At 44.5% G+C, this 18,831-nt stretch overlaps 1 protein-coding gene and 1 long non-coding RNA gene across 2 annotated transcripts in view; one reads left to right on the forward strand and one right to left on the reverse strand.

The window, feature by feature from the left end:
- PLCE1 (phospholipase C epsilon 1) overlaps positions 1-18,831 on the forward strand; it is a 315,612-nt gene that overhangs the window by 290,825 nt on the left and 5,956 nt on the right. Inside the window, exons 25-30 of the mRNA XM_035025358.1 lie at positions 4,090-4,253; positions 5,752-6,013; positions 8,098-8,216; positions 10,411-10,539; positions 13,870-14,079; positions 18,597-18,755. Coding sequence (XP_034881249.1) covers positions 4,090-4,253; positions 5,752-6,013; positions 8,098-8,216; positions 10,411-10,539; positions 13,870-14,079; positions 18,597-18,755 — 1,043 coding nt within the window. The remainder of the gene's footprint in view (positions 1-4,089; positions 4,254-5,751; positions 6,014-8,097; positions 8,217-10,410; positions 10,540-13,869; positions 14,080-18,596; positions 18,756-18,831) is intronic.
- LOC118023988 lies at positions 1,739-13,272 on the reverse strand. Its single transcript, XR_004682971.1, has 3 exons — positions 12,235-13,272; positions 2,597-2,707; positions 1,739-1,941 (listed from the first exon to the last, which is right to left on the reverse strand). It is a non-coding gene; the product is annotated as an uncharacterized LOC118023988 (long non-coding RNA).

Genomic DNA, 18,831 nt, shown 5'->3' on the forward strand with positions numbered 1-18,831 from the left:
TAAGAGCTATGGTTTATGGCAGGCTCACCGGGCAACAGGCACTGTGCTGAATTCTTGACCCCTCTCCCTATTATCTCATTTAATCTACAAGGTAGATACCTTTATGATCCCCATTTCTCAGATGAGCAAACCAAGGCACAGAGTGGTTAATTTGCTGCACGTTATAGAACGACTTATAATAATAGTTTCAAGGACCCTGTGAGTTTAGAGGATAAAGTGTTTTGTTTCCACTTGATTATGGGAGTTGGGGGGGGAGGAGGGAGTTACAGAACATGAAGAAAGAATAAAAGAGAAGTGTTTCCTAGAAGCTCATTCAAAAACCAGAGTCTTTCCTTTGAACAGTGGAGCGGCCTCCCCATGCCTCTCACGTGAACTGAATCAGATCCTCGCTAACCATGCTGACCCATCAGCACAGCCCTGTCTCCAGCCAAGGTCAAACCACAGTATTGGTCCTGGGACCACCTGGCAGCCTGGCACTGGCACCAACACGGTCCATTCGTGGCTGACCTCACAGACGTATGGTCACAGATATCAGTCCTATTTTTTGCCCTTTAATATTTGTTTCTTTCAATTGATATTAAATAAGTCAACGCAAGTGAAGTACCATACTTAACATAGTGCTTGGCACATAGAAAGCATTCCACAAACATTAACTATCGTCAGTGTTTTTTGATAAGTTATGAAAACAGTATGATTTGGACTCACAAGTGGAAATAGTAATGAAATATTTTCAAAGTTGTAAAAATTTCTTTTCAATCTGTCCCAAGTGGCTTGTGGGTTCACATCTCTGGCCCCGTACTTAGCCCTGTGTCCACTGGTCCCCTTGGTTATTATGATACTGAAATATTTTAAGTAAACTGAAATAACTAGAAAAAATCTTTTTCTCAAGGAAATGGAAATGCGTTTGGTTTTGGATGTGTCCTTTCTCCTGAAGTGCCCAGTCTGCTGCAGACATACCGGCTCCACCAATGGCAGGGGGAGCCCCAGCTGAAGGGGACACAGGAACGGCCCCTCCTTGAGCCACGCTGCAGTCTGAAACACGCGCTGAGGCTGACGCGTGGCCTCCACTCACCCGGGAAGGCTTCTCCTCTGTCCCAAGTCAAGCCAGAGAGCATGTTGGAGCTTCCCCACTCAGAGGAGGCAGATGGCAGTGTTGTGCAGTTCATCCTCAAGTTTCTCTGCAAAACCTTCCAACTCCCAGGAGGGAGTACCGCCATATATCCTCTCTTGATTCCAATATGGCAAGCAATGATAAACTTCTCCCCACACTGGACAGAGCACAAGCTACATGCAGTCTCCGTGTGTTCATCTGTAAAAATAGTCTTCATTTCTCCAAACTGGGGGTAGAGCCAGAGCAAGACCTTGCACACAATAGGTGCTCAATAAATGCATGCTGCACTGAGCTGAAACAGATTGTCTCTATCAGCCCCACTGCAGTCTGAACCTGTAGTTCGTGAGTTTTGGTCCAGATCTCTTCTAGGTACTTCTCTGTGAATGCAAGTCCAAATTAAGAGTCAACATTGGAATAATTATTTTTTAATTTTTGAAAAGAATTTCTAGGTTAGGGAGTGCTTGATTTTCCATGAAATGTCCCAACCAAATAACCAGACCCCCCTCCCAGTGTCCCTCTAGTCTCCAGATATGTTCTATGGATCATCTACCTTACCACTTCCTGAATTTCAGGGAACCCTGATGCCCCAAAGGGGTGTCCATAGACTAAGGCTGATCTCTTCCCAGGATCTCTAATGGCTCCATCAGCTCCTGGAAGGTCTGCAGTTATCTAGAACCAGGAGTATCCCACGTCTCCTAAGTAAAACCAGCTCTTGAGTTGGGAAACTCACCTGAGCTTGGCATGCAGACAGACCCTGGCTGTTGCTGGCAACAGTCCTGCAAAGCTCTTTCCATCCGGGGCAGAACAATTTTTGCCTCATGTCTTAGGACCTACAAGTATATATAGACCTTCAGCCCTAATCTGAAGACAAGCTTCTGTTAATATTTATTATGCTTTCTTGAATGATTGTCACACTCTTTATGATGACTTTCCCAGCCCCCAAATATAGGGATAAGTATTATGAGAATGGTGTCTACTTAATGTGGAGTTTTTAAAAGAACGGAAGACTTTAAAGGTGATGCTATGCTTGATACGCCATCACATGCATCAACTGAGAGGGATGATGGTGTTACACAGATTCCTACATGCTCTGTCCAATTGGTTGGAACCAGGATTTTAAAACTATAGCCCTAGATGAAGTTCTGGGACCAGCCGTAGGACCGTAGGACGACTGGACTCGAGGTCCCACTTTTATTCCAACTGAGCAGCTCCACGTGGATCTGTTTTACATGGTGGATCACCAAATGAAAGTTAAGAAAAAGTGCTTTCAGATTTTGGAAAGCTACAATGATGACACATTGCTAAGCATTCAGACTTCAAACCCAAATGGGTGTTGACATCATAGTCCTACTTAATGGCTACTGTTTATCGAGCACCTTCTATGTGCCACATTCCGGGGGAGGGACTTTCACACATCACCTCATTTGTCTTTATGATACCCCTGTGAGCTTCAGCAGTTCAGACTCGGTAGTTAATATACATTACCTGGTTCAGTAGTTAAGCTGGGTCAGGCTGTCTGGGTGTGAATGCCAACATCCACCACTCATTAGCCACGTGCCTTGAGTTTGTTCATTTCTTGTGCCTTGATGTCCTTATCTATAAAAATGAAAATATTAACAGGACCTACCCCATGGGTTATGGAGGCACTGATGCATACACTGCTTGGCATTGGGGGCTGGTGCCCGGGAAGGGCGCAGTGAGTGGGAGTTGCTAAAACTTCATTAGGAACGTTTCTCCATTTCATGTTTACCAGCGGCGTGGGCTAGTTTGCTTCCCTCTGTAGCCTCGATGAATCAGTCACATGGGGACCAGATGGGCCTGAGAGGTGGGGTCTAGTGTGCTAATTTTGTAGATAAGGAGGCCGAGTCCCCTGGAGCTCTCACGTGTCTAAGACATCTTCCCCCCCCCTCAAATTCTGGCACATGGCCGCAGCCAACTCCACGTACATGGAGAAATGTGACACACAAGATGAGTGAAGGCCAACTTCTCCTTGCTCCATGGTGCTGACCACACTCTTCCTTGATGTTGGTCCATGTAGCAAAGTTCACTCTGCCCATGGGAGGAATCTATCTAAGGGAACATTTGTCAGATGTTTCTCGTAAACTATTTGCTCATTTGGGCCACTTTTATACAGACTTGCGCCATTGGATGATCATTTGAGTGTGGAAGAGTCCAAAAATAGTGCAGGGGTCCAATCATTCATCAGAGAATGGTGCCAAATAAAATTTGGCCCCCAAATACTGGAAGCTGTTGTGAGAGTTCCAGGCATTGAGGATTGAGGGGATTGTGGACATGATGTGAATCACATGTGATGATTTTGTTTTCATATGGAATTACAATTATTTAACAAAGAGGTAGAAGTATTATGATTTATGGGTTGAAATTGAGATTTCAAAGACAAGGTGTGTTTTTCTGGCTCTTCTCCTAGCCTTTTTTTTTTTTCATTTAAAACAAATGTTTCTTTTTTTTTTTTTTAACATAATGTATTATTTGTTTCAGAGGTACAGGTCTGTGATTCATCAGTCTTACACAATTCACAGCACTCACCATAGCACATACCCTCTTGTATTCCTAAGATTTCATCTTCTATTTGAAAAAGCCACAATTGCTCATACAACTGTCTGCAATGGTTGGTGCATGGGGATACGAAAATGCCATTACCCTTTCTAAAATTCAGTATAAAATGAGGTATTTCCAGGATTTTTCCGGATGGATATTGTGAATTTTTATTTGCAAGAGTTTTTAAGTAGCAGAACGTGGGATAGAGCGTGAGCTCTGCGAAGGCAGATTCCTCGTCTTGTCACCAGCTGTGTCTCAGGTGCAGTAGGCACTCAGTCTATGCCGTGAATGCATGGTCATCTCTTCTTCATGCTTCAGCTTGGGGAAAATGGATCCAAAGTTCTTTTGAGCTTAAAAGTAAATGTGTAAGATGACACGTGAGCCACCAAGTAACAAGCAATATTGACTTTATTTTGCAGATCTCCCCTTGCATTTAAATGCTGCCATGTTTGAGGCCAACGGTGGCTGTGGTTATGTTCTGAAACCCCCAGTTCTGTGGGACAAGAACTGTCCCATGTATCAGAAGTTTTCGCCCTTGGAAAGAGACCTGGACAACATGGAGCCTGCCGTCTATTCCTTAACTGTAAGCATGGCCTCTGTTTTCAGATTATAGTAGGATCTGTAAGCCTTCCTGAATATGAACTGGTCTTGAATTCAAGGTATTACAAAGGTCTCATGTCACAGTCTTGTTCATGCAGATTTAGTTCCCAAAGGCATGTCTTTACCTCTCAGAAAGCAGTGGCTATGGTTTAGGTACGCTGTCACCAGGCCCTGTATCTGCCAGAGCCCAGTCAGTGGATTTATGAGGTCCCTGCTTCAGCTGTGTATTGATGATGGTAATTCTGTCCTCCAGCCCCCGAGCATTATAACTGTGAGTGGATCCCATAAACATTGAGCTCCTGGTTAGAGCAGATCATCTTAAACTCTGACAAGTTCTTAAAAGATCAGACAGGCCTCAATATACAAATCAATTAAATATCTTTTCTCTTTGCAGCTTAACCTATATCATTCCCGGGCCTCTACTTATTCCGTTTATTACCTAATTAACTGATCAGAACTTCACAGGCTGCCTCTAACAGCTGAGCCCCAGTAGCTCATCACCCAGATTTATTCCCTGTTCTTTCACTCCCACTTAGTTGATAGAGGGAAAAAAACCACTGGATGGTGATAGAAAAGGCAGAGAGGGACGAAGTTATCTCTTCTCTCCAAGTTCACATCCTGTTTGTCTGGCTGCAAAGGAAGACTGCCGGACAGCCTGGGCTCACAACACCTCAGAGGCGGGGGGATCCCATCAATGTGTCCCCCCCCAAACTGCTTTCTTCTGGGCCCAAGACAAGGGCAGCCGCCCCTTTCCGTCTGACCATTTCAGCTGGACTCACGTAGAGTTCCATCTACTTACAGAAGGCTGTGGATTGATTTTTAACATTCCCTGAGACTTGCGCCAAAACCCACTCTTCAAGAAAAAGATTTGGGGGGGCACCTGGGTGGCTCAGTCGTCAAGCGTCTGCCTTCGGCTCAGGTCATGATCCCAGTGTCCTGGGATCGAGCCCCGCATCGGACTCCCTGCTCGGTGGGAAGCCTGCTCTCCCTCTCCCACTCCCCCTGCTTGTGTTCCCTCTCTTGCTGCGTCTCTCTCTGTCAAATAAATAAAATCTTTAAAAAAAAAAAAAAAAAGAAAAGAAAAAGATTTGGGGTATATCAAATATATCCACCGAAAACCTTTTGAACAGAATGTTAGGAACCAATGCTCGGTTACATTGCCTACAGTCCCCTCTTCTCTTGCCTTCTTGAGAAACTTAATCATCTTCATTGCTTGGTTTTTGAAAGGAGTTGAACATTTTCACAGTTGAAGGGTTACAATCAGGTGAATGCTGTTGACAAAATAGGCTTTCACATGATTCCAGTCGTGTGATGACCTGCTTACAATCACTTCTCTCTTTTTTTTTTAGCAACTTTGTTAACCATTTACCGCGTTCATTCCAGAGTGTTCTCTGTCCCTCTTGGTGGAGGGAAGCAGTGAGGTAGAGATTGCTCTGTTTCTTTTGCATCTTCGGTGATTTAGATCCTTTTCTCCCCCTCAGATTGTCTCTGGTCAAAACGTGTGTCCGAGCAGTGGCACGGGGAGCCCGTGTATCGAAGTCGACGTGCTGGGCATGCCCCTAGACAGCTGCCACTTCCGCACAAAGCCCATCCACCGGAACACTCTGAACCCCATGTGGAATGAACAGTTTCTCTTCCGGGTTCACTTTGAAGACCTCATATTTCTTCGTTTTGCAGTTGTGGAAAACAACAGCTCAGCCGTAACCGCTCAGAGAATCATCCCACTCAAGGCTTTAAAACGAGGTAGAATAAAATTGTCAAAATGCTGATCATTATTGTAGCTAAGTGATGGATTCCCCGGAGTTCATGATGCTCTTCCTTCGACTCGTGTGGGTTTAAAATTTCCATAGCACGAAGTTAAAATAAGAGGCACAAAGAAATAATACAGATTTGAACATTGTTGACGAACATCTCAAAAGAGAATTTTCTTTTACATTATCCTAAAATCGGAGGTGTTGACAACATCCCCTAAGAGTGCGGCCTCTGCTTCTGCTTGTGTGGGGAGGCATGTTTGTGCTCCCGCACGCACCTTCCCAGGAGCACCCACCGCACCCTGGCGGGTTTAGAGCACGGACTGACGTTAGGAGAGGAGCCCCAGGGGCACCTGGTAGCTCAGTCGGTAGAGCAGGGGACTCTTGTTCTGGGGGTCCTGAGTTCAAGCCCTACGTTGGGTCTAGAGCTTACTTTAAAAAAATTTAAAAATTAAAAAAAAAAAGGCTGAGAGGAGGCGGGCTGAGGCATGCTTGTGGCATCAGCAGGCCGTGGTGGGAGTAGGCCCCAGCCACGCCCAGGGTCAGGAGCTGGACTGGGTGTGGGGGGCAGAGCAGGGGCAGATGGAGAATGCTGAGCCAAGGCCGGAGCTGTTGGCCTGAGGTGGTTCAGCCTAGCTGCGCTCTCCTGCAGCTTCTGCTTGCGGCCCCCGTTGGCCTAGCTGTGTCTGCTCCTCAAACTTTGATGTGTATCAGAGTTTCCTGGGACTCTTGGTAATAAAATGCGGATTCTGACTCAGTAGGTCTGGGGTGGGGCGTGAGATTCTGCATTGCTAACAAGCTCCCAGGGATGCTGAACTGCAGGTCTGCTCTGAGTACCAAGGTTCTAGTACTTCTTCCCACAACCACAAACTGCCACAAGCATGTGATGGGCTTCTACAGTTTGTTCTTTCCCTGTTTTTCTTCCCCACCATGCAGGCAGCCCATGGTCACTGCCTTAGTCAGCTCAGGCCGCTATAACAGAACACCACAGACTGGGAGCTTAGATAGCAGACATGTCTTTCCTCACAGTTCTGCAGATCAGCATGTTGGCGGGATTGGTTTCTCCCAAGGCCTCTCTCCCTGGCTTGCAGACGACCACCTTCTTGCTGTGTCCTCATATGGTTGTCCCCCCGTCTGTGTGCATGGCTCCAGGTGTCTCTCTCGGTCTTTGTGCTAATCTCTTCTTATAAGGACACCAATTATACTGGTTTAGGGCTCACCCTAATGACCCATTTTAACTTCCTTAAAGGCCCTAACCCTCTTTAAAAGCCCTACCTCCAGATAATAGTCACATTCTCAGATCCTAGGAGTTAGAGCTTCAACATAAGAATTTGGGGAGGACACAATTCAGTTCATAAGAGTTATTACAGAAATATGAGAAAGTACAGAGAAGCAAAAACAATTCTTTTTAACCATCCATTTCCCATCCAAAACCATCACTTTTGGTGTATTTCTTTTGCAGGCTTTGTTTTTCTGCCCATGTATTTACATACTATACATAATATGCATACATATACATATTACATAATGTATATTTTTAACAAATAGGCTTCCTACTAATCTTAGTCCTTTGCACCTTACTGGTTTTCACTTCCTGATGTACGTAGGGAGCAACTTCTCATGTTGATAGCCATGCATCTTCATCACCACTTTTACTGGCTGCTTGTTACTCCATTTTATACAGACATTCACACCATAACTTACTTAGCCAACCCTCTATTGTAGGAATATTATCACTAAAACTGTTCTAAGAGGGAATATTTGTAAAACAGTGACTGTAGATGACTTGATACAGAGATGGTCAAGTTTTCCTAGTATATTTTGTTTGAGTTTAGGATTTCCGGTTTGAGTCTATGTTAGAAACAGTACCTAGACAAGTTGGTTGCCACTGGGTGATCCAGAACTGTCCCCAGGGGCAGCAGTCTGCCGATGAAAAGGCATCTCCTGGCTGCCACTCCCCACCAGTCGCAAGGCCTGATTTTCCCCCGACCGTTGACTGCCCTCCCTGGGGTGTCTTCTGTGCAGAGCTCTGGGGTGCGTGGCTAACAGGTTTCTCCCAATTCTGCATTATTCCAGGATATCGGCATCTTCAGCTACGAAACCTCCACAATGAAGTCTTGGAAATCTCTAGTTTATTCATAAACAGCAGAAGGATGGAAGAAAATTCCTCCAGCAGTGCCGTGCCAGCCTCTTTGGTAATGAAGTTCTGTTTCACTGAGCACGTTTGCAAGCATTGCTACGCTGGGGGTAGGCTTTCTTGTGGCACAGGATCCTGGCCCATCAGAGTTATTAATTAGGTAGCAGTGGGAGTGATAGTCACAATAATGTCTGGCCCTTGACACTTTCTAAGCACTTTACATCTGTCCCGACTCAGTTAATCCTCTCAATAACTTCGTGAAATCGCTATTGATCCCCACTCCATAGAAGAGGAAGGTCAGAGCTAAGTTAAGTATACCTGAGGTCGCACAGCGATAAATCCAAGTTATTCTAGTGACAAAGCCCATGTTCTTCATGAGTACATGATAGTGCCTGCCGGGGGGGTGAACCCAAAATAACGACGTGGGGAAAGGACTAAGCAAGGCAAGCGTGGGGAGATGCAGAATCGGCCCTCTTGGAAATGAGACAGGAACACCACAGAAAGGGCCACCATTGCAGAGTCTCTGTTTTAACAAGCTCCCCATGTAAGTTCCATGCCCACTGAAGTTCGAGAACCACGGGACCAGCACTCACCCCAGTAATGCAGAGTTGTTTACTTAAGTAGCACTGCTTTAATTAACCGGTTGATTCCATTATCTTGCCCTTTAAAGCTGAATCTTAAAGGGTGCCCATTGATTACCTCTTTATATGCTTAATCGTCTGATACAATGGTGGTTGCATCAATCTTATCCTTCAACATAGTGCTAACAGCCCGTGGAAAGGCGCCGTGTATGCTCACAAATGGCGCTGGTTGGGCACTGCCATGGCCGCCTGTAAATCCCCCAGCTTTCTTCTCTGCTCCTCTCCCCCTCACCTCGTCAGTGTCTTCTCTCTCTGTCCTGACTTCATTTCCTTAGGTTCTCCTCCCTTTCCCTTTAGTGTGTAGCCAGGGTCGAGAACAGCACCTTGGTCAAGGTGGAGGGAGGCATTGCCCGTACGTGTGCAGAGGACTGGGTAGCAGGGGCAGGGCTGCCTGGTACCTAAGGGCAAGAATCAGATGCTTTCACAAGGTGAGGCAGGCTTAGGGCGGGATTCAGGGTCGGTTGCCCTCGATACCTACTAGCAATGGGGATGCCACACACGCCATGAATGAACCACTGTTCCTCACAGCACTTCTGACACCAAATACGTGGTGTCTTTTCTGATGCTACTTCAGCTCTGACACCAGCTGGGTGTCCTGCTTTTCGATCTAGTTCTGACACCATCTACCTGGACTTAGCGTCAGATCCCAAAGTTAAGGGCTCAGTCCCATAGGACTGTCCTCACTTCAGGTGCCAGTGGCAAGTGGCTGTCGCTGGTACTGCTGACTGACCACCTATAAATTCGAGAGTTTTCCACAGCCTCCTCCTCAGGCTCAGGAATTTTCTAGAATCATTCACAGAACTCAGAAACATGCTTTACTATTACCAGTTTTTATGAAGGATACAACTCAGGAGCAGCCAAATGGAAGAGATACATGGGATGAGGTCTAGGGAGAGGGGGTGCAGAGCCTCCTGGCATCCCGATGTGTTCACCAACCCAGAAGCTCTCAGAACCCCATCTTTTAGAGGTTTTTATGGAGGCTTTGTCCTCGTTCTGGGGACAGAAATAACAATAAAATAAAATAATAATTCCAAGGCCAGGCATAATGTCTGATTCAGCTCTCCATCAGTGAATTTTGTATTTTGAATGAATATATTTTAATATACAAAATGCTCAAAAAGTTATGAGTCACACACACCCCCAGCTTTTCCTAAAACAGAAATGCTTTTCATATTATAATTATTTGTGTGCCTGGGCAGTGAGCTCTCCAAGGCCATAATATTCTATTTATCATCTTACCAACCAAAATTCTAACCCAGGAGCCTAAAGAGAGATGGAACTCAATAGACACTGTTGGAGGTCAGTTCATCATTAAGTAATATACATTTCAGATAATATCAGTCTCCTAGTTAGGATGGAAAGAATCACTATTATTTAAAATAAATTATTATTTTGGTGGTATGCTGCTAATATCCTCACTAGACTATTAAGGAAGATGCCCATGGCCTCTTCAACCACAAACAGATGCATCAGGTTATAGAAGAATGGTCTTCTTTTGCATTTATGTGTCCCCCTACAGACTTCTAAGAACTAGTACTTCTCTATTGAATATAGCCTAGAAATAACTTGAGAATGAGAATGAATGAGACACCATGTGATCTTCCTTGACAGATGTTTAATACAGAAGAAAGAAAATGTTTGCAGACTCACAGAGTCACAGTGCATGGGGTCCCGGGTCCAGAGCCCTTTACTGTTTTCTCCATAAATGGAGGCACCAAGGCAAAGCAGCTTCTCCAACAAGTAAGTCCACCATGCCCATGGTTGGGAGAATCCCACATCTATATATATGAGTGTGTGTGTATGTGGGTGTGTGTGTGTAAATGCATGTGTAAACACAAGCATACATAAGACACAAAGTCCACAATGATGATCTGCCTTTTGGTTATTCATGTAATTCAACACTGAGATCCACCCTAAGAATGATCTGGGAGAACTTGGTACCACTAGACAAGCTAACCCGTAGAAAAGAATTTTTAACAATTCTTCAAACACATAAAAACTTAGGGCTCAGGAAGGATAAAAACCAGAATGAGTAGCTCTCCAAGCATGTGTACTCTTTCCCTCTAAGCCTAGACCCAGGCCCCATCTCCCTTTTTAATGCAGAGCTTACTAATCAATCAGAATTCGCACACAAGCTGAATGAAGTTTGTTTGCCATCCTAGGAATTGGATCAAAGTTTTAGAGCATCAGTGCACCTGGGTGGCTCAGTTGGTCAAGTAACTGCCTTCAGCTCAGGTCATGATCCTGGAGTCCAGGGATTGAGTCCCGCATCGGGCTCCCTGCTCAGCGGGGAGTCTGCTTCTCCCTCTGACCCTACCCCCTCTTGTGCTCTCTCTCTCTCTCAAATAAATAAAATAAAATCTTTAAAAAAAAAAAGTTTTAGAGCATCAGGATGGAGCACATGGCCAAGAAGACATCTTCAGCCCCTCCGGCCTTAGGCCTTTATTTGCATGTTGAGCATGTTGACCCTTGTCGGTCTTCCCCTGGCACTTGATCTCAACACTTGAGGTACCACCCCTCTTGTAGTACAAAGAGGCCAGCAGGGCCTGACACAAGGACGAAGTCCTGTTGCCCTAAACCCTGCAGCAGCCCTGGCCTGAGTCCCCTCATGTGGTCCTGCTTCTGCTCGGGATCCACCAGAGATCTCTGTTGCATTCTGTAGGCCACCGCCCCATGGGAGGACATGTCAGAGTGAGGAAGCCGGGAACAAAACAGCATCTGGAGGGAGGCAGCTCCTCAAAAGGACAGGCAAACCCATGTGTAATGTCTTTTCTCTTCACACTGGAAGCTCCACCCCTGCTTGGCACAGTGACCTAACATAGTCACAGACTATTTTATCCCTAACCCAATTCAGAATCCCTCCTCTTCCTTGGGGATAGACCAAGGGAGCAGTGACCAAGAGGAGTGACCCTTAGGCTCTCTCTGAAGGGATCATAGAATGTATGGGGTGAGGTTAGAGATTAAAAACCAATGAAACAACCATACAGAGTAAGAGTAATAAATAGTTCTGGTTTTTGAGAGGAAGTCTCTATGGACAGGCAACATTCTGCCCAACATTTTATAATTGACTTAAAATCAGAGGAAACAGCTTAAGTGCCGGATTTCATAGACTATCAAACAGAAGCTACTACCAAGACTTGGGGTGGGGGGTGGTATTTGTTTTTTGGGTTTTTGTTTTTTAAAGCAATCAGGCCATGAACTTCAGTGTCCACTATCACAAACTATTGCTGGAGATTTGGAGACTCTATAATGAAAATTTAAGTATGGCAGTATTTCCATAGACCACCCACAGAAAGAAACCCATTACTTTATTGTCACCCCATGTGAATAATGCCATGGATATAAAGCTGGACTGAGGAGGGAGTGATGGCAGCCCTCTCAGGGGGGTGACAATACCCACTGACCCACTCCTAGAAGCTTCACATCCTGAATTACCTGTTGCAGTAGCTGTCTTGCCCCCACAGGAGCCAAAGCCCAGCATTGATTATAGACCAAGGACTGGGGTGAAGGGAACAGCGTCTTCCTGAGAATCTTCTGCCTCCACCATCCTCGGCTCACTCTGCTTTTCCTCCAAGCAAGACAAAACAGTGCCAAGTGTTGACTCTGGTAGTTGCATCATTGCAGGGGCAAGGAGAAGGGTGTTTGCCTAATCCAAGCCAGATGGTGGCAGCTTTCTCTGTCCCCACTTGGAGTTGAGCCTTTTGACAGTAATCTGTATGAGTGTGAAGCAATGCGTCAGCCAGAGGAGCCGTAGCGAAGGCTAGTGTTTACTGAGTTCTCATAACATGCCAGGTCATGCTTCATAACCGGTGCCTCCGTCATAAAACAAGGCTGTTACTCTTACTATTCCCATTTTATGGACGGGGAAACTGAGCCTCCAAGGGGTTAAATATCTTGCCCAACCCCTCACAGCCATTAAGTATTAAAGGCAGAGCTCAGACCCAGGTCTGTCTGGCTCCAGAGCCTCGTCTCAGCCGCTCTGTTTGACTGCACAGGGTCTGTCGCCAACAAAGCAAACAAGCTTGTAGGCACAGTGTCAAGAGTTAATTGAAAGGAGAATTCCCAGGAACTTAGAGCAAATGAGATTAGAAGACAACCATTTCCAACCTGAGAAAAAGGGATGATGGTAAAAGCTGTGCTAGGGTCTTTGCCACTGGTCCTGAGTGACAAGATCAGAGAGAGCTAAATGCATAGATTGAGAAGCCTCAAGTTGGTAATTCAGTAGAAGCTCTCATTCCAGCTGTGGGAAAAATAGTTATGCTGTCTGGGGATTATGAATAAATTGTGTCGTTGCCCAGAATGAACATAAACAATCCTTCTTGGACATAAGAGAGTTCTTAGGTCTTCCAGGAAGAATTATGCAACGCTGCAGAGTAGGTCTCACTTATAAATGACACATCGAATCTATGTAAACACCATAAAAATAGGCTTATTTCGTCTGTGTGTGTGTGTATTTATTCAAGTATAGTTAACATACAGTGTTATATTGATTTCAGGTGTACAATAATGTAATGATTCAGCAATTCTATACATTACTCAGTGCTCACCATAATAAGTGTACCATTAATCCCCCCACCCACTTCCCCTCTGGTAACCACCCAATTTGTTCTCTGTAAAAAAAAAGTTTATTTTAGGGGCGCCTGGGTGGCTCAGTCATTAAGCATCTGCCTTCAGGGCTCAGGTCATGATCCCAGGGTCCTGGGATCAAGCCCCGCATTGGGTTCCCTGCTCAGCGGGGAGTCTGCTTCTCCCTCTCCCACTCCCTCTGCTTGTGTTCCCTCTCTCGCTCTGTCTCTATCAAATAAATAAAATCTTTTAAAAAATAGTTTATTTTGGTTTTGGGGGGATTTTTTAAAGATTTTATTTATTCATGAGAGACAGGAGAGAGAGAGAGAGAGGCAGAGGGAGAAGTAGGCTTCCCTCGGAGCAGGGAGCCTGATGCAGGACTTGATCCCAGGACCCTGGGATCATGACCTGAGCCAAAGGCAGATGCTTAACCGACTGAGCCACCCAGGCACCAGAAAAATAGGCTTATTTTGAATTGAAGTTTTGCCTTTGCTTTTTCTTTAGATTCTGACTACTGAACAAGACACCAAACCTATTGTCACAGACTATTTTTTGATGGAAGAAAAATATTTTATATCTAAAGAAAAAAATGAATGCAGGAAACAACCATTCCAGAGAGCCATTGGTCCAGAAGAAGAGATCATGCAGATTTTAAGCAGCTGGTTTCCAGAGGAAGGATATGTTGGCCGGATTGTCTTAAAAACCCAGCAGGAAGTAAGTGTGTCCGACACCATAACAACACAGTATGTGATGAACCACTTCACCACTGGCTACCTCCCTCCATTCAGAATTTCTTATAATTGCAACTTGATTTCTGTTGTTCTTCTTAAGTAAATGTAGAGAAATGATTTTATTTTTCTGCACATATTCGGAATGTTATCTCTAAGTTGCAGAAACCCAGTCTAAAAACCATCCTTTGCAAAAAAACAAAAAGAGCGGGGGAGCAAGAACTCAAAAGGATTCCTTATGCACGCCATCAGCTGTGGGTCCAGGATTTGATTTCTGCGTGAACACTGTCATAAGCATCACGGTACTGTCATGTTAGTCCCATCGGTATTTTACCTTTGGAGACTGCTTGCCTTCCTGTTCATGCCTATTAAAGTTTTAGCTAATAAAAGATCCTGTGCTTCTAGGTAAAACAACAGTAGTCCTTTGAAAATACTCTGTAACTTCACACGCAGCAAGAATAATCTCTCAACCTCAGTCAGAACTAGTAAAAATTAACATTACGTTCACTAACACTCCCATAGCCATTCCCACGAAGGAAACAATTCAGCGACTGTGTGTCAACTCTATGTTGGTTAGCTACTATTGGAGTTTGTGAATGGAGCATTGATTTTTTTTTCCCCCAGAATAAACTGGTAAGAGCCCACCAACTTCCCGCCATTTTTTAAAATGACGTATAAAGTCATTGCTCCACCATAGACAGTCATGCGTCGTGATACGTCAATAATGAAGGAGTCAATTCAACAATTAGATTAAACAGATAGCAACTGAGCACCTACTATGAGCCAAGCCCTGTTCTGGGCACAAAATCTTGCTCCTTTGGGGCACGTAATAGAGCTTGGTTGGAAAAACGCCCATCAAAGATCCATGACGTTGGGACACAGTGGAGATGATAAAGAGCCAGTTTTCAGCATCATGTGCTACTTCTTCACTGTGCACCGAGCTGTGAACGTGGCCTACATCCTCCACAGAACCCCAGCATCTGCTCTGGGAAACCAGAGCTGCTGTCTTTCCTTCTGACCTTGCCTTAGACCATAAAAGGACACTTCATTTAGGCAAGGAAATGTAATTGTCTCCCTAGGCTCCTCGCCCTGTCGGACTTACACATTGCAGACACAGCTAACAAGCAGTTCTAATAATTATAGCTTTATGAGAAAATATCAGAGGGCTTAGCTGGACTTTGGAAGACATCTTCAGTTTCTCTCTACATTTTTTCTTATTATTTCTCATTGTCTTGCTTCATTCTCCAGCTACATGTAAAAAAAAAAAAAGTATCCTTTAAGTGATGATGTCAGCAAGTGAATTTTCAAACCATACAGCTGCATTTACTGTGTTTAAAGTTCTCACTCACCGCTTTTGAATGACCTCGTGACAGAATGGAAACCATTTCACACATAAGGAAATGGAGGTTCACAGAGGTTAAATCATGACAGGGTGAGACACAGAAAGCACTCACGTCTGTGGCTTTCCGGTCAGTGTTGGTGCCCAGCACTGTGGGGACAGCAGTCAGCAGCAAGCAGGAGAGAACACGGGCAAGCTGCAGAGTGCCACGGCGCCATATGCATACAAGGGCTGGGGAGGCTAGGAATGCCCATATGCGATTTAAAATGTTTATGAGGGGCGCCTGGGTGGCTCAGTCGGCTCAGCGTCCGACTCTTGATTTCGGCTCACGTCATGATCTCAGGGTCCTGGGGTGGAGCCCCAAGTGGGGCTCCACGCTGAGCATCAAGTCGGCTTGTCCCTCTCCCTTTGCCCTTCCCCCGCTGGCTCTCTCTCTCTAAAATAAATAGATAAATAAATAAAATCTTTAAAATGTATATGAAAACAGGCTGTAGAGACCTCAGGAATAAATATTGCATAAGGGCTGGTGGAAGAGAAGCCTTTTGAAGAATAAGGGTGATAAATTAGAAGGGAAGGCTAATAAGCATTTTTTGATGGAGAGAATACAGCAAGCTCTCCTGTATAATGCCTTTGTGGGGAGATTTTTTTTTTTAAGATTATTTATTTATTTATTTATTTGAAAGAGAGTGTGAGTGAGTGAGACAGAGCATGAGCAGGGGGAGGAGCAGACTCTCCACTGTGCAGGGAGCCCGATGCAGGGATCGGTGCCTGGACTCCCGGATCATGACCTGAGCTGAAGGCAGATGCTTAACTGACTGAGCCACCCAGGCATGGGGAGGAAATTTTTGAAATGACTGACATGTGTCTGCTAAGATAACGAATCACATTTAAAGTGTTTAGGTTGACCTGGTACACAGTCATACACAGTACCTATTTACTGACTGAATAAATGAATTCAGCAATTATTGAATGCAAGCAGATACTAGCATAGTTGATAGATTTGGGCTCTAGGTATTTCCATGTATTTCATTCTGTGGAACTAGTGAGATGAATAAGCAGTTTGCCCGTATATTCAAAGTCCCCAAACTGCCATCCGTGACCTCTGATCTCCTCTGCCTGCCTGCCTTTTATAGTTGTCTTGTCTTCTAGGCTCTCAGGCTGTCAGGATCACATCTTCCTGTGGTCAGTATGCCCTCCCGGGACACCTGCTGGATTTGAAATCAGACAGACCTGGCTCTGCCACAAATTAGATGACCTTGGACAGCTCATTTAACTTCTGTAAACCTCTGTGCCCTAGTTTGTAAATCTGTAAGAGAAACTACTCTACCTGATTGAAAAAGATTAACAAGAGACTCGTGCCAAACATATAGACAATATGTAGAAAAATGCTTAGTAAGCTATAAAGAGCTACAAGTGAGAGCCGTTGTTCTGGTCATAACCTGTGCCTTCTAATGTGGGCAGAAAGCGCCTTGGAAATAAATAAGCTCTGAGTGAGGCTCCAAGAAGCTCTCTTAAAAGTCAGTTTATTGCACAGTTATTGAGGTATTTCATGTGTCCATTAGAACCTTTTTTGGTTTTTTTCATGCTTGCTTGCTTCCCGGTTTTCAAGACACAGATTATAAATTATGTCAGATGAATTACCACCCAACCCTACTCTCCAACTGGTTAAATATATTATGATCAACACAGTGACATATTACACAGCTAAAATCTCTAAGAAGTGACATGAAATGAACACCACAATCTTTTAAGTGGGGACAAAAAAAGTGGCAGAACATTGTATGGAGTTTATATACTAAAAATAGACAGTAACTCTCCCCTGCCTAACACCCATAATGTAACAAATGGGGTCCAAAAACATCAGTCCTGAAAATTGGAGGGACCATGATTACAAGATTAATGAAATGATTGGGGTGAGCCTGTGGGGCTGGTTGGCAAGAAGCTCCAGGAACCAGTCCTTTCTGGTCCTGGCTGCAGTTTGGCGCCACCTGGTGGCAGGTATCCATTCTGACTTTAATATCAATGGGGACAATTCTGGGTCCTATGGCTGGTTGGAACCTCCAGGAGTGTGGCAGTGATTCCTGGATTTTTCTGGTTAGTTAGCACCATTTCAGTGCCTTGATCTGAGGAGATTAGGCTAGAAGACTGTTGGAGATCAAAGGACCTTTCTGCTAAATGCTCACTTCCTGAGATGGGGTTGCCCCTGCCCCTTCAGACCTCCCCCTTGCAGAAGAGAACTGTAAGCTACCTTTCATTTGAGAATGGGGCTACCAAAAAACAGGAGCCATTCCACGATATTATATCTAAATTCACATAATTCCAGGGTTTCATTGTATCTATGTGTTCACATACACAAAAATACATAGATCCATAGCAGATGTTTAGAAGCATACATAACCTAACAACAATGGGTTTTTTATGGAGAATGAGATGGGGGGGGGAGGTGATAATGGGGAAAGTTTGGCTTTTTGATATATTTCTATACTGTTTGGAAAATTTCAATAAGATTCATGTATCTATAGATATATCTAAATATATATTTAATATATAGTTACATATGTAAAATTTACTGAAAGCCAGTTCACCAAAAGCCAATTAACCTGATGACCAATTCTCGTAATTATTGAGAATTTTGTCGATATTCATTTCAGTGTGTCCTACCTCCAGCCATCGTTTCAGCCTTTTCACTGCTGGTTCTATCCGTCCAGCCTGGCTGAGGGTCAGTTTGCATGGTTCATGTTCAGATGTCTAGTATTTCTTAATTGCCCAAGGCCTGTGTAGGGAATGGATGGGCTCTCTCTTAAATGTAATTTACTGTGTTCTTATTTGGCTTTTGGTCATTGGCAATATGGTATATTGTCCTTGTACAAATTTATCTACAGTGACTTGGACTCAAAATCCAAGTAGGAGCAGATCTACTGGCTCATTGTAAGCCAGAACTTATCAGTCTGTCAGCAGCAGCAGAAACACCTACATTACTTTCTTCCTCTCAGAAGACATGGATATCCTTGTAGAATTGTTTATGAACTATTACCTAGTGTATGAAATAGATGAGAAATAGTTTCCAACATTGCCCAGATACAGCTCACGTTTTCACTGGGTTTTTCTTTCTTGCTCTACATCATCTTACCATTTACTCATACTCTTCTTCTTTTTTAACATAGAACCAAGAAGAGAGAAGCATTGTTCAAGATGACAAGGAGATAATCTTGAACTCCGAGGAGGAGAGTTTCTTTGTCCAAGTGCATGACGTTTCTCCAGAGCAACCTCGAACAGTCATCAAAGCACCCCGTGTCAGCACCGCGCAGGATGTCATTCAGCAGGTGAAAGCCTCGCCCTTGCTCTCCTCGGTCTGCTCCTCAGTGTAAATCACTGGCACAAATCAGATGTCAGCTCATT

Source organism: Mirounga leonina, unplaced genomic scaffold, assembly GCF_011800145.1.
Source record: "Mirounga leonina isolate KUSES-001 unplaced genomic scaffold, KU_Mleo_1.0 Mir_114, whole genome shotgun sequence".
In the NCBI taxonomy this organism is placed as follows: Eukaryota; Metazoa; Chordata; class Mammalia; order Carnivora; family Phocidae; genus Mirounga; species Mirounga leonina.